The 12,901-nt window shown below is 43.5% G+C and overlaps 1 protein-coding gene across 1 annotated transcript in view; it reads left to right on the plus strand.

The window, feature by feature from the left end:
- wdfy1 (WD repeat and FYVE domain containing 1) overlaps positions 1 to 12,901 on the plus strand; it is a 92,022-nt gene that overhangs the window by 48,072 nt on the left and 31,049 nt on the right. Inside the window, 6 exon segments of the mRNA XM_087993680.1 lie at positions 3,173 to 3,204; positions 4,638 to 4,667; positions 5,966 to 5,984; positions 7,089 to 7,112; positions 7,621 to 7,629; positions 9,977 to 10,082. Coding sequence (XP_087849806.1) covers positions 3,173 to 3,204; positions 4,638 to 4,667; positions 5,966 to 5,984; positions 7,089 to 7,112; positions 7,621 to 7,629; positions 9,977 to 10,082 — 220 coding nt within the window.

Raw genomic sequence — 12,901 nt, forward strand, 5'->3', positions numbered from 1 at the left:
TTCTTGCATCTGTCCTGATGATTGCATGATATCAACCTTCAATGGATGTCTGTTTTTGGACATTTAGAAAATATAATTGATATGATTGCGAAGGTAAATTAACCAAAATTATTCACACTTCTTCTTAAATGTGGCTTTTTTTTTCCTCTTCAGAGTAGATTACACCTGCTACAACTCGACTATTAATCTTCAGGGCACCAAAAAACACACATACTTTTCATATTTTAATAATATTCTGCTACCCAAGTAATGTTTAAATAATAATGATGCTGTTAGTTTTGGCCCATTGCATTGGGTAGAATCTATAAAAGCTATTTACCAAGCAAGAACTTTACAAGAATTCTTTATAACAGATTACTAATTTTTCTAGAATCAAATCTTAAAACCAAATATCAGTTGATCATTAAATGGAATTTTCAGTCTGTTCTTCAGGAAACAAATTCTCTCTGTGCATTTTCATTGGGGAAAAAAACTATCATACGATTGTTTCTGTCCTAATTTGATCACTTTGAACCAAAGAATTTAACCTCTGTTAAACTGGACCAGTACTTTTAATGTTGGATATTGTTACAAAGAGTATTTTTAAAAATATATCATTTAGTACTAAACTTAGTGGTGAGTGTTCTGAATATATTATTATTATTTGGGAATGTTGACTCTAAAGTGAAAGGCTGATGCAAAGCTTTAAGTTTGATTTGTATTTCTAGATTGTGGATAAATAAAGAATAGACATGGGTGTTTTAAACTTCATTTTAGATTGTGGTTCAAGGAGGCTTTAGCTGGAGGTAAATAATTCTGTTCGTTAGAGAGAAAGGATAGTAGGAAGAAGAAAAACTGTTATTGCCTAGTGACAGAAGTCCATCAATCCAGGGTTAGAATCCTCCAGAATCCTTGGCAGTGTGCTGATGTGGCAGTACAGAAACTTGCAAAGTTAGTTCAGTGGTCTTTGCTTCTTGATTCCAGTATTGAGCTGATCCTTCAGCCAGCCAGACCTTTGATGTTCAGTTGTCTTTCTGTGGAACTTTTCACTGGCTTGAAAGAAGTACAGAATGCTTCATCCGAAAATGTCTCTGACTTATCAATTCCAAAGTCACAGCTCAGAGTAGCTGCAGGAGGAAAAGTAACTGCTTTTCTTTAAGTTAAACACTGAGAAGAGGCATCTTATCCTGGGGAAAATAGCAGCACACATTTCTATCTCTCTTTCTCTGTGTGCCTGTGTCTCTCTAACCTGTTTCCAACTCCAAACTGCTCACTTACCTGAGAATCATATTTCACTTAAGTAATTCCTTGGCTCTTGATCATCCGTATATTGTGGGAACCCACAACCACAAAACAATTCACAATTGGTAACCATTTCCTTGCTGTCAAATTATGCAGCCATCCTGGTAAATTACTGTGATTAAAAGCACTTTCATGTTGCAGTGCACAGTTTTTAAAAACGTAAAAAATCAAAAGACAAGGCCTTTGTGCTGGGGATTGCTGTCTAGGGTGCATCTGTTGCAATCCTCTCCAGGAAACCAGACGTGAAGACAATCTTTGTAGAAGCACTTTTTTGCAGCGATTAATTGCTGTTATGAGACTTAAATGTCCAACAGCACAGCCAGCCACTTTGATAACTTCTGTGAAAGGCTAAGTAGATCATGTAAATGTGAGGTGCCAAACCGGAGAGGTAATTACATTAACACTCTCACCCAGGTCTGTGAGGTGGGCAAGGTGCTAGATGGATAGAATGCCAGCTGAATGTATGAGTGCATAGGTAGTTTGAAGGTGCATAGAGTCTAATGTGTGTGGGGCCAGGGTCAGGCTGGTGGCTGGCAGAGTATCGCTTTGCATCAGAGAATTGCCTGGTCCAGCAATGGTGTGCCTATCATAGGTTTAATTTCCCAGGGATTCACCTGAAGTCTGCTGTGTCAGGGGTTCCATGTGGTCCTGATGTGCAACTCCAGTCTACATTGCTGAAGTAACTGTCTGGCCATCCAAGATATGTGGAGGTGCCAGTGGGATGAACAAAGTCAGAAGTCACATGATACTAGGTTATACTCCAACTGGTTGATTTGAAATCACAAGCTTTCAGAGCTCTCTTCCTTCGTCAGGTGAAAGGGCAGTGTTTTCAAAGCTTGTGATTTCAAATAAACCAGTTGCTCTATAACCTGGGATAGTGTGACTTCTGACTCGATCCAAGATAACTAGACATTCCAAGTTTTTGAATTGTTAAATAAAAATAAATGTTAGAAAAACACAATTGATTTGCAAACATATGAAAGTGAAAACAGTGGGCTTGCATTTTAGACCAAGACCCTTATTAAGAAGGAGGATTCTGGGTAATCCAGGATGGAGGACGGGATAAATTTCTGGCTGTAAGAGCTGCTCTTTTTTTTTAAGAGGTATTTTAGATGTTGGAGGTGATTTTCTCGAATTCCAGGAGCAGCAATTACTGTTTTATATGCTGCTGTATTGTTTTGGAACTTTGGGGGAAAAAAAGTCAAAACAACAGCAGTTTAAAAGGGAGAAGAGCAGACAAAGGAAACACATGGTGAGGACAGTGCAGGAGAGAGAGAGAGAGAAAACCTGCACAGTTACTGCCTTTGCTGTTTGAATTCGTGTATCGCTGGACATCGGAGTGCATCTGGGAAAATTAACAAACAGTGAAATTCACAACTAATCTTGGAGGAACTATTGGGTGAAGTTCACAGCATAGAATCAGATAAGTTAATTGTTATTTTAAGTCTGTCCAAGAGAAAGGCTGAATTAGTGAGTACAGTGGGTTCTTTCTTGATTATGTTTTTGGAGATTAGTCTCTTGATTAAACTTAAAATATAAGCCATAGCTATTAATTTAACCTGGGGCAGTGTTTGTAGAGGAATAAGACAGTGTTATTTTCTGGGTCTGTAGATTGTGAAGGAGCAAAAATGGCCTTTGTACTTCTTGTCAGATGTGGGAGTTCAAAGAGAGTTTAAGGGTTACTGCGGAATATATCTGCCATAAATGCTTTTGGATGCGAATCTTATCAGATCAAGTGGATCGGTTGGAGAGACAAATAGAAGCAATGAGGAATTTGCAACAGCAACAGTATGTGATGGATGGCAGTTATAGGAAGGGGGGAAAGTCTCAGATACAGTCACATAGATGGGTTAACTCTAGGAAGGGTAAGAGAGGTAGGCAACTAGAGCAGGAGTCTTTTGTGGATAGACCCATTTCAAACAGGTATGCTGTTTTGGAAAATGTAGGGGGTGATGGATTCTCGGGGGAACATAGCACAAACAGCCAAGTTTCTGGTATTGAGACTGGCTCTAATGCAACGAGGGGTATGTCGGCTTCCAAGAGATCAATTGTGATAGGGGATTCTGTAGTCAGAGGTACAGACAGACGTTTCTGTGGCCAGCAGAGAAAAAGCAGAATGGTGTGTTGTTTCCCTGGTGCCAGGATCAAGGATGTCTCAGAGAGGGTGCAGAATGTTCTCACGGGAGAGAGGGGCCAGCAGGAGTTATTGTCCACATTGGAACCAACGACACTGGAAGGGAAAAGATTGAGATTCTGAAGGGAGATTACAGCGAGTTAGACAGAAATTTAAAAAGGAGGTCCTCAAGGGTAGTAATATCTGGATTACTCCCAGTGCTACGAGCTAGTGAGGGCAGGAAGAGGAGGATAGAGCAGATGAATGCATGGCTGAGGAGCTGGTGTATGGGAGAAGGAAAATAGCAGTGAAATTTGCTAGAACTGCTTGGGAGGATTTTAAACTAGTAAGGTGGGGGGAGGGGGTGGGGTGGTGGTGGGGTGGGGAGGTGGGACCCAGGGAGATAGTGAGGAAAGAGATCGATCTGAGACGGGTACAGCTGAGAACAGACGTGAGTCAAACAGTTAGGGCAGGCAGGGACAAGGTAGGACTAATAAATTAAACTGCATTTATTTCAATGCAAGGGGCGTAACAGGGAAGGCAGATGAACTCAGGGCATGGTTAGGAACATGGGACTGGGATATCATAGCAATTACTGAAACATGGCTCAGGGAGGGCAGGACTGGCAGCTGAATGTTCCAGGATACAAATGCTACGGAAGGATAGAAAGGGAGGCAAAAGAGGAGGGGGAGTGGCATTTTTGATAAGAGATAGCATTACAGCTGTGCTGAGGGAGGATATTCCTGGAAATACATCCAGGCAAGTTATTTATGTTATTGATGTTATGTTGGCTAAATCTTTCTTCAAGTCAAACTAAAATGTAATGAATTAATTTTCTCAATTGAGGACTTTCTTTTTTGTGGAACTGATTACATATGATCAGGACAGGTTACTGAGAAAACTAACATGTTATGATCAGTGGAACTGAGAAATAAGAAAGGGATGATCACCTTATTGGGATTGTAATATAGACCCCCCAATAGTCAGCGGGAAATTGAGAAACAAACTTGTAAGGAGATCTCAGCTATCTGTAAGAATAATATGGTGGTTATGGTAGGGGATTTTAACTTTCCAAACATCGACTGGGACTGCCATAGTGTTAAAGGTTTAGATGGAGAGGAATTTGTGTGTACAAGACAATTTTCTGATTCAGTATGTGGATATACCTACTAGAGAAGGTGCAAAACTTGACCTACTCTTGGGAAATAAGGCAGGGCAGGTGACTGAGGTGTCAGTGGGGGAGCACTTTGGGCCAGTGACCATAATTCTATTCGTTTTAAAATAGTGATGGAAAAGGATAGACCAGATCTAAAAGTTGAAGTTCTAAATTGGAGAAAGGCCAACTTTGACAGTATTAGACAAGAACTTTCAAAAGCTGATTGGAGGCAGATGATCGCAGGTAAAGGGACGGCTAGAAAATGCGAAGCCGTCAGAAATGAGATAGCAAGAATCCAGAGAAAGTATATTCCTGTCAGGGTGAAAGGGAAGGCTGGTAGGTATTGGGAAAGCTGGATGATTAAAGAAATTGAGGGTTTGGTTAAGAAAAAGAAGGAAGCATATGTAAGGTATAGACAGGATAGATCGAGTGAATCCTTAGAAGAGTATAAAGAAAGTAGGAGTATACTTAAGAGGGAAATCGGGAGGGCAAAACGGGGACATGAGATAGCTTTGGCAAATGGAATTAAGGAGAATCCAAAGGGTTTTTACAAATATATTAAGGACAAAAGGGTAACTAGGGAGAGAATAGGGCCCCTCAAAGATCAGCAAGGCGGCTTTTGTGTGGAAAAAAACAATGACTGCAGATGCTGGAAACCAGATTCTGGATTAGTGGTGCTGGAAGAACACAGCAGTTCAGGCAGCATCCAAGGAGCTTTGAAATCGACGTTTCGGGCAAAAGCCCTTCATCAGGAATAAAGGCAGAGACCCTGAAGCGTGGAGAGATAAGCTAGGGGAGGGTGGGGGTGGGGAGAGAGTAGCATAGAGTACAATGGGTGAGTGGGGGAGGAGATGAAGGTGATAGGTCAGGGAGGAGAGGGTGGAGTGGATAGGTGGAAAAGGAGCTAGGCAGGTCGGACAAGTCCGGACAAGTCATGGGGACAGTGCTGAGCTGGAAGTTTGAAACTAGGATGAGGTGGGGGAAGGGGAAATGTGGAAGCTGTTGAAGTCCACATTGATGCCCTGGGGTGAAGTGTTCCGAGGCGGAAGATGAGGCGTTCTTCCTCCAGGCGTCTGGTAGTGAGGGAGCGGCGGTGAAGGAGGCCTAGGACCTCCATGTCCTTGGCAGAGTGGGAGGGGGAGTTGAAATGTTGGGCCCCGGGGCGGTGTTGTTGATTGGTGAGGGTGTCCCGGAGATGTTCCCGAAAGCGCTCTACTAGGAGGCGTCCAGTCTCCCCAATGTAGAGGAGACCGCATCGGGAGCAACGTATACAATAAATGATATTAGTGGATGTGCAAGTAAAACTTTGATGGATGTGGAAGGCTCCTTTAGGGCCTTGGATAGAGGTGAGGGAGGAGGTGTGGGCGCAGGTTTTACAATTCCTGCGGTGGCAGGGGAAACTGCCAGGATGGGAGGGTGGGTAGTAGGGGGGGCGTGGACCTGACCAGGTAGTCACGGAGGGAACGGTCTTTGCGGAAGGTGGAAAGGGGTGGGGAGGGAAATATGTCCCTGGTGGTGGGGTCTGTTTGGAGGTGGCAGAAATGTCGGCGGATGATTTGGTTTATGCGAAGGTTGGTAGGGTGGAAGGTGAGCACCAGGGGCGTTCTGTCCTTGTTACAGTTGGAGGTGCGGGATGTAGATGAGATGCTTTGGAGGGCATCTTTAACCACGTGGGAAGGGAAATTACGGTCTCTAAAGAAGGAGGCCATCTGGTGTGTTCTGTGGTGGAACTGGTCCTCCTGGAGCAGATCCGGCGGAGGCGGAGGAATTGGGAATACACGGTTAAAGGTGGATAAATCCCCAGGACCTAATCAGGTGTACCCGAGCACTCTGTGGGAAGCTAGAGAAGTGATTGCTGGGCCTCTTGCTGAGATATTTGTATCATTGATAGTCACAGGTGAAGTGCCGGAAGACTGTAGGTTGGCTAACATGGTGCCACTGTTTAAGAAGGGTGGTAAAGACAAGCCAGGGAACTATAGACCGGTGAGCCTGACCTCAGTGGTGGGCAAGTTGATGGAGGGAATCCTGAGGGACAGGATGTACATGTATTTGGAAAGGCAAGGACTGATTCGGGATAGTCAACATGGCTTTGTGTGTGGGAAATCATGTCTCACAAATTTGATTGAGTTTTTTGATGAAGTAACAAAGAAGATTGAGGGCAGAGCAGTAGATGTGATCTATATGGGCTTCAGTAAGGCGTTCGACAAGGTTCCCCTTTGGGAGACTGATTAGCTAGGTTAGATCTCATGGAATACAGGAGAACTAGCCATTTGGATACAGAACTGGTTCAAAGGTAGAAGACAGAGGGTGGTGGTGGAGGGTTGTTTTTCAGACTGAAGGCCTGTGATCAGTGGAGTGCCACAACGATCGGTGCTGGGCCCTCCACTTTTTGTCATTTACATAAATGATTTAGATGTGAGGATAAGAGGTACAGTTAGTAAATTTGCAGATGACACCAAAATTGGAGGTGTAGTGGGCAGCGAAGAGGGTTACCTCAGATTACAACAGGATCTTGACCAGATGGGCCAATGGGCTGAGAAGTGGCAGATGAAGTTTAATTCAGCTAAGTGCGAGGTGCTGCATTTTGGGAAAACAAATCTTAACAGGACTTATACACTTAATGGTAAGGTCCTGGGGAGTGTTGTTGAACAAAGAGACCTTGGAGTGCAGGTTCATAGCTCCTTGAAAGTGGAGTCCCAAATAGATAGGATAGTGAAGAAGGTGTTTTGTATGCTTTCCTTTATTAGAGTATTGAGTACAGGAGTTGGGAGGTCATGTTGCGGCTGTACAGGACATTGGTTAGGCCACTGTTGGAATATTGCATGCAATTCTGGTCTCCTTCCTATCGGAAAGATGTTGTGAAACTTGAAAGGGTTCAGAAAAGATTTACAAGGATGTTGCCAGGGTTGGAGGATCTGAGCTACAGGGAGAGGCTGAACAGGCTGGGGCTGTTTTCCCTGGAGTGTCGGAGGCTGAGGGGTGACCTTATAGAGGTTTATAAAATTATGAGGGGCATGGATAGGATAAATAGGCAAAGTCTTTTCCCTGGGATTGGGGAGTCCAGAACTAGAGGGCATAGGTTTAGGGTGAGAGGGGAAAGATATAACAGAGACCTAAGGGGCAACCTTTTCACACAGAGGATAGTACGTGTATGGAATGAGCTGCCAGAGGATGTGGTGGAGGCTGGTACAATTGCAACATTTAAAAGTCATTTGGATGGGTATATGAATAGGAAGGTTTGGAGGGATATGGACCGGGTGCTGGCAGGTGAGACTAGATTGGGTTGGGATATCTGGTCGGCGTGGATGCGTTGGACCGAAGGGTTTGTTTCCATGCTATACATCTCTATGACTCTAATTTGTGTCAGGCGGGATTTATTAAATGCGAACAATATGCAAGTTAAATCTAGATTGGCTAACATGTATAAAGAGCTGAAAATGTGTTGTTGGAAAAGCCCAGCAGTTCAGGCAGCATCCAAGGAGCAGGAGAATTGACGTTTCAGGCATGAGCCCTTCTTCAGCATCTGCAGTCCTCACTTTCTCCTAACATTTATAAAGAGGCAGATATTGTTAATCTTAATGGGTTAGTCTTCACAGTAAAGAGGAGGCCCTTCAGCCCATCTAGCCTATAATGTCAAAAATACACTAGTCTCCCTTCCTGCATGAGGTCCATAGCCTTGAATGTTATGACACTTCAAATACCCACCAAAATACCTTTTTTAAAGATTCTGAGGTTTCCTGCCTTAACCCTCCACCACCCTCCTGGGTGAAAAGGTTTTTCCTCTTTCTTCACCCACCTTCTCCACCACACCCGCCCCCAACCACCACCATCAGCACCAACTCCTCTTCACCCTTATTCAGATCAGCACATGAACTTGTGTGAGTTTCTGTTGCTCCTGGCTACAGACAAGTATATCTTTTTGAAAATGCTACTTTTTATAGTTTTCCTTTCTGTTGTCTTTTTTTAAAAGTGCCAGCTCCGTGCATTGGAGTTCAGCAACAGTTGTAAGTTGCCCACAAAGTGGCCATATTTCAGACAGACAGGCTGTTTACCCAGCTACAGACCGTGGTATGAGTCCGATTGTGGCCTGTATCTTAGTGTCCGATGTGCTCTGCACCCTCCCAGTGTTCAACTCCGAACCTGATGTACATATCTGAGTTGCATTTCTCCTAGATTTCACCTTGATTTAGCTTAGATTGGCTTATATTATTGAAGATGTAAATAATTTTCATAACTGCTGCTAGTTCTTAAAATATTGGCTCTAAAAATCAGCGTATGTGGAATTATGTGCACAATTTTGTTTCCAAAGTATAATCTATTAAAACCAAAAATGGTTGTAGCTACATTTTGGAGTTTGTTAGATGGAGGTTTATGTAAATTGATGTTATGTTGGCTAAATCTTTCTTCAAGTCAAACTAAAATGTAATGAATTAATTTTCTCAATTGAGGACTTTCTTTTTTGTGGAACTGATTACATATGATCAGGACAAGTTACTGAGAAAACTAACATGTTATGAACAGTGGTGAAAGTGAGGACTGCAGATTCTGGAGGTTAGAGTCGAGAGTGTGGTGCTGGAAAAGCACAGCGGTCAGGCAGCATCCGAGGAGCAGGAAAATCGATGTTTCGGGCAAAAGCTCTTCATCAGGAATGAGGCTGGGTGTTGCTGTTTGATATTATGCAGCGCAGTTAATGAATTATCTTTGTATTTCTAATTAACTAAATTTATTTGGATATTTTAACTTGGAGAAAAGATTCAATCTTTATGTATTTTGTGTACACATTCAGAGTTGTACCTATGCACAAACATCAGGGCGGCACGGTGGCACAGTGGTTAGCACTGCTGCCTCACAGCGTCAGGGACCTGGGTTCAATTCCCGCCTTGGGCAACTGTCTGTGCGGAGTTTGCACATTCCCTCCATGTCTGTGTGGGTTTCCTCTGGTTGTTCCGGTTTCCTCCCACAGTCCAAAAGATGCACAGGTTAGGTGAATTGGCCGTGCTAAGTTATCTGTAGTGTTAGGTGAAGGGGTAAATGCAGGGGAGTGGGTCTGGGTGGGTTGCTCTTCGGAGGATCGGTGTGGACTTGTTGGGCCAACGGGCCTGTTTCCACACTATAAGTAATCTAATCTAATCTCACTGATCCATCAAACTAATAGCTAGATTGCAGAAATCTCTACATTACATAGTTAGCAATGGTATACCCTCTGCATCAAAGGGATCAAAGTCTACATGAAATATTGATAAACCATTGAATGAAGAATAAATAACCTTAAATTAAGATAAGGGTGGAAATTCTTTAGCCTATCCGATGATGCCTGTTTGACTCTGCCAAAAACATTTTAATAAAAATGCTGTAGCTGAATTCAATAGATGTATATTTTAGTAATGGGACTCTTCATGTTTAACAGATTTCTGATTTGTTTACAGTGACAAAGTGCAATCTCTCTGCTACTTACAACTAACACGGCAGCTGATTTCCTGTGCTGCTGATGGAGGTATTGTAGTTTGGAACATGGATGTTCAGAGAGAAGAGGTAATGAACTTAATGTTTCCTCAAAGATCTTATCATACGAAATATACCATGCATCCAATTTTCAAATTATCTAGATCTGTATAAATGTTGAATATGAATTATCTAAAGGTGGACAGAAAGGTAACCAGTTCACTCTTTATCCAAATGAAAGCAAAGTTTTGCAGATGCTGGAAATTTGAAACAAACACTGAATGCTTGAGAAGCTTAACAGGATTGGTAGCATTGGTGGAGTGAGAAACAGTTAATATCTTGAATCTGGTATGATTGTCCTTCAGAGCAGATGACTCCAAGTGTTCACTCTTTCTTTTTCTCTTGGGCAGCACTGTGGCTCAGTGGTTAGCACTGCTGCCTCACAGCAGCAGGGACCTAGGTTCAATTCCAGGTGTCAGTGCTCTGGTTTCCTCTCTCAGTCTAAAGATGTGCAGGTTAGGTGGATTCGCCATGCTAAATTCTCCCATAATGTCCAGGATAGTGCTGGCTAGATGGGCTAACTATATAATAACGGACCCTCCATTATAAACTATATATAATGGAGTGAAAGGAAGAGGGTGAGAGACTCTTTGGAGGGTCCGTGCAGACTCAATGGGCCGAGTGGCTTCTTTCAGCAATATAGGGATTCTATAATTCTGCGAAAATCATGAACTTTCCCCTGCACTGTGTATTGCATTTCCATGGGCATGCTGCATTTACCTGTGCTACTACCTTAGTCCAGGCTAGCTGAGCCTGGTGGCATGGTCTCTTTCCCCTTACCAGCAGGAATAAGCAGTAACCTTCCTTCCATCACGCTGACCACCAGCACCACCTGTTAATAGATCAAGGAGCTGGCCTGCCTTTCTAGATTTCTCCTCAGGAGAACTAGACTGCAAAAGGCAGTTTGTGGCCCAAAATGCTGTGGAGCTGGGCTCTAAGCATGGTGGCAAATATCTCACAGTCCTGGCAGTGGTGCGCACATCTAGGTGGAAGTGAGTACTGCAGATACTGGAAATCAGAGTCGAGATTAGAGTGATGCTGGAAAAGCACAGGAGGTCAGGGCAGCATCTGAGGAGCTGGAAAATTGACGTTTCGGGCAAAAGCCCTTCATCAGGAATCCTGATAAGACAATAGACAATAGGTGCAGGAGTAGGCCATTCTGCCCTTCAAGCCTGTACCACCATTCAATATGATCATGGCTGATCATCCTTAATCAGTATCCTGTTCCTGTCTTATCTCCATAACCCTTGATTCCACTATCCTTGAGAGCTCTATCCAACTCTTTCTTAAATGAATCCAGAGACTGGGCCTCCACTGCCCTCTGGGGCAGAGCATTCCACACAGCCACCACTCTCTGGGTGAAGAAGTTTCTCCTCATTTCTGTCCTAAATGGTCTACCCCGTATTTTTAAGCTGTGTCCTCTGGTTCGGCACTCACCCATCAGCGGAAACATGTTTCCTGCCTCCAGAGTGTCCAATCCTTTAATAATCTTATATGTCTCAATCAGATCCCCTCTCAGTCTTCTAAACTCAAGGGTATACAAGCCCAGTCGCTCCACTCTTTCAGCGTAAGGTAGTCCCGCCATTCCAGGAATTGACCTCGTGAACCTACGCTGCACTCTGTCAATAGCCAGAATGTCTTTCCTCAAATTTGGAGAACAGAACTGCACACAGTACTCCAGGTGTGGTCTCACCAGGGCCCTGTACAGCTGCAGAAGAACCTCTTTGCTTCTATACTCAATCCCTCTTGTTATGAAGGCCAGCATGCTATTAGCCTTCTTCACTTCCTGCTGTACCTGCATGCTTACCTTCATTGACTGGTGTACAAGAACACCCAGATCTCTCTGTACTGCCCCTTTACCTAAATTGATTCCATTTAGGTAATAATCTGCCTTCCTGTTCTTGCCACCAAAGTGGATAACCATACATTTATCCACATTAAACTGCATCTGCCATGCATCTGACCACTCACCTAACTTGTTCAGGTCACCCTGTAATCTCCTAACATCCTCCTCACATTTCACCCTGCCACCCAGCTTAGTATCATCAGCAAATTTGCTAATGTTATTACTAATACCATCTTCTATATCATTAACATATATTGCAAAAAGCTGCGGTCCCAGCACTGATCCCTGCGGTATCCCACTGGTCACTGCCTGCCATTCCGAAATGGAGCCGTTTATCACTACTCTTTGCTTCATATCAGCCAACCAACTTTCAATCCAAGTTAGTACTTTGCCCCCAATACCATGCGCCCTAATTTTGCTCACTAACCTCCTATGTGGGACTTTATCAAAAGCGTTCTGAAAGTCCAGGTACGCTTCATCTACTGGATCTCCCTCGTCCATCTTCGGAGTTACATCCTCAAAATATTCCAGAAGATTAGTCAAGCATGATTTCCCCTTCATAAATCCATGCTGACTCTGACTTATCCTGTTACTACTATCCAGATATGTTGTAATTTCATCCTTTATAATAGACTCCAGCATCTTTCTCACTACTAAGGTCACTAACTGGTCTATAATTTCCTGCTTTCTCTCTCCCACCTTTCTTAAAAAGTGGTACAACATTAGCCACCCTCCAATCCGCAGGAACTGATCCCGAATCTATCCAAGTCTGGAAAATAATCACCAACGCATCCACGATTTCTCCAGCCACCTCCTTCAGTACCCTGGGATGTAGACCATCAGGCCCCAGGGACTTATCAACCTTCAGACCTAACAGTCTCTCCAATACCAATTCCTAGCAAATATAAATTCCCTTCAGTTCAGGTCCTTCAGCCACTATTACCTCAGGGAGATTGCTTGTGTCTTCCCCAGTGAACGCAGATCTGAAGTACCAATTCAATTC

This window comes from Chiloscyllium plagiosum, unplaced genomic scaffold, assembly GCF_037043375.1.
Source record: "Chiloscyllium plagiosum isolate Xiang-an unplaced genomic scaffold, Cpla_swu_hap1 HiC_scaffold_13, whole genome shotgun sequence".
NCBI classification, from domain to species: domain Eukaryota; kingdom Metazoa; phylum Chordata; class Chondrichthyes; order Orectolobiformes; family Hemiscylliidae; genus Chiloscyllium; species Chiloscyllium plagiosum.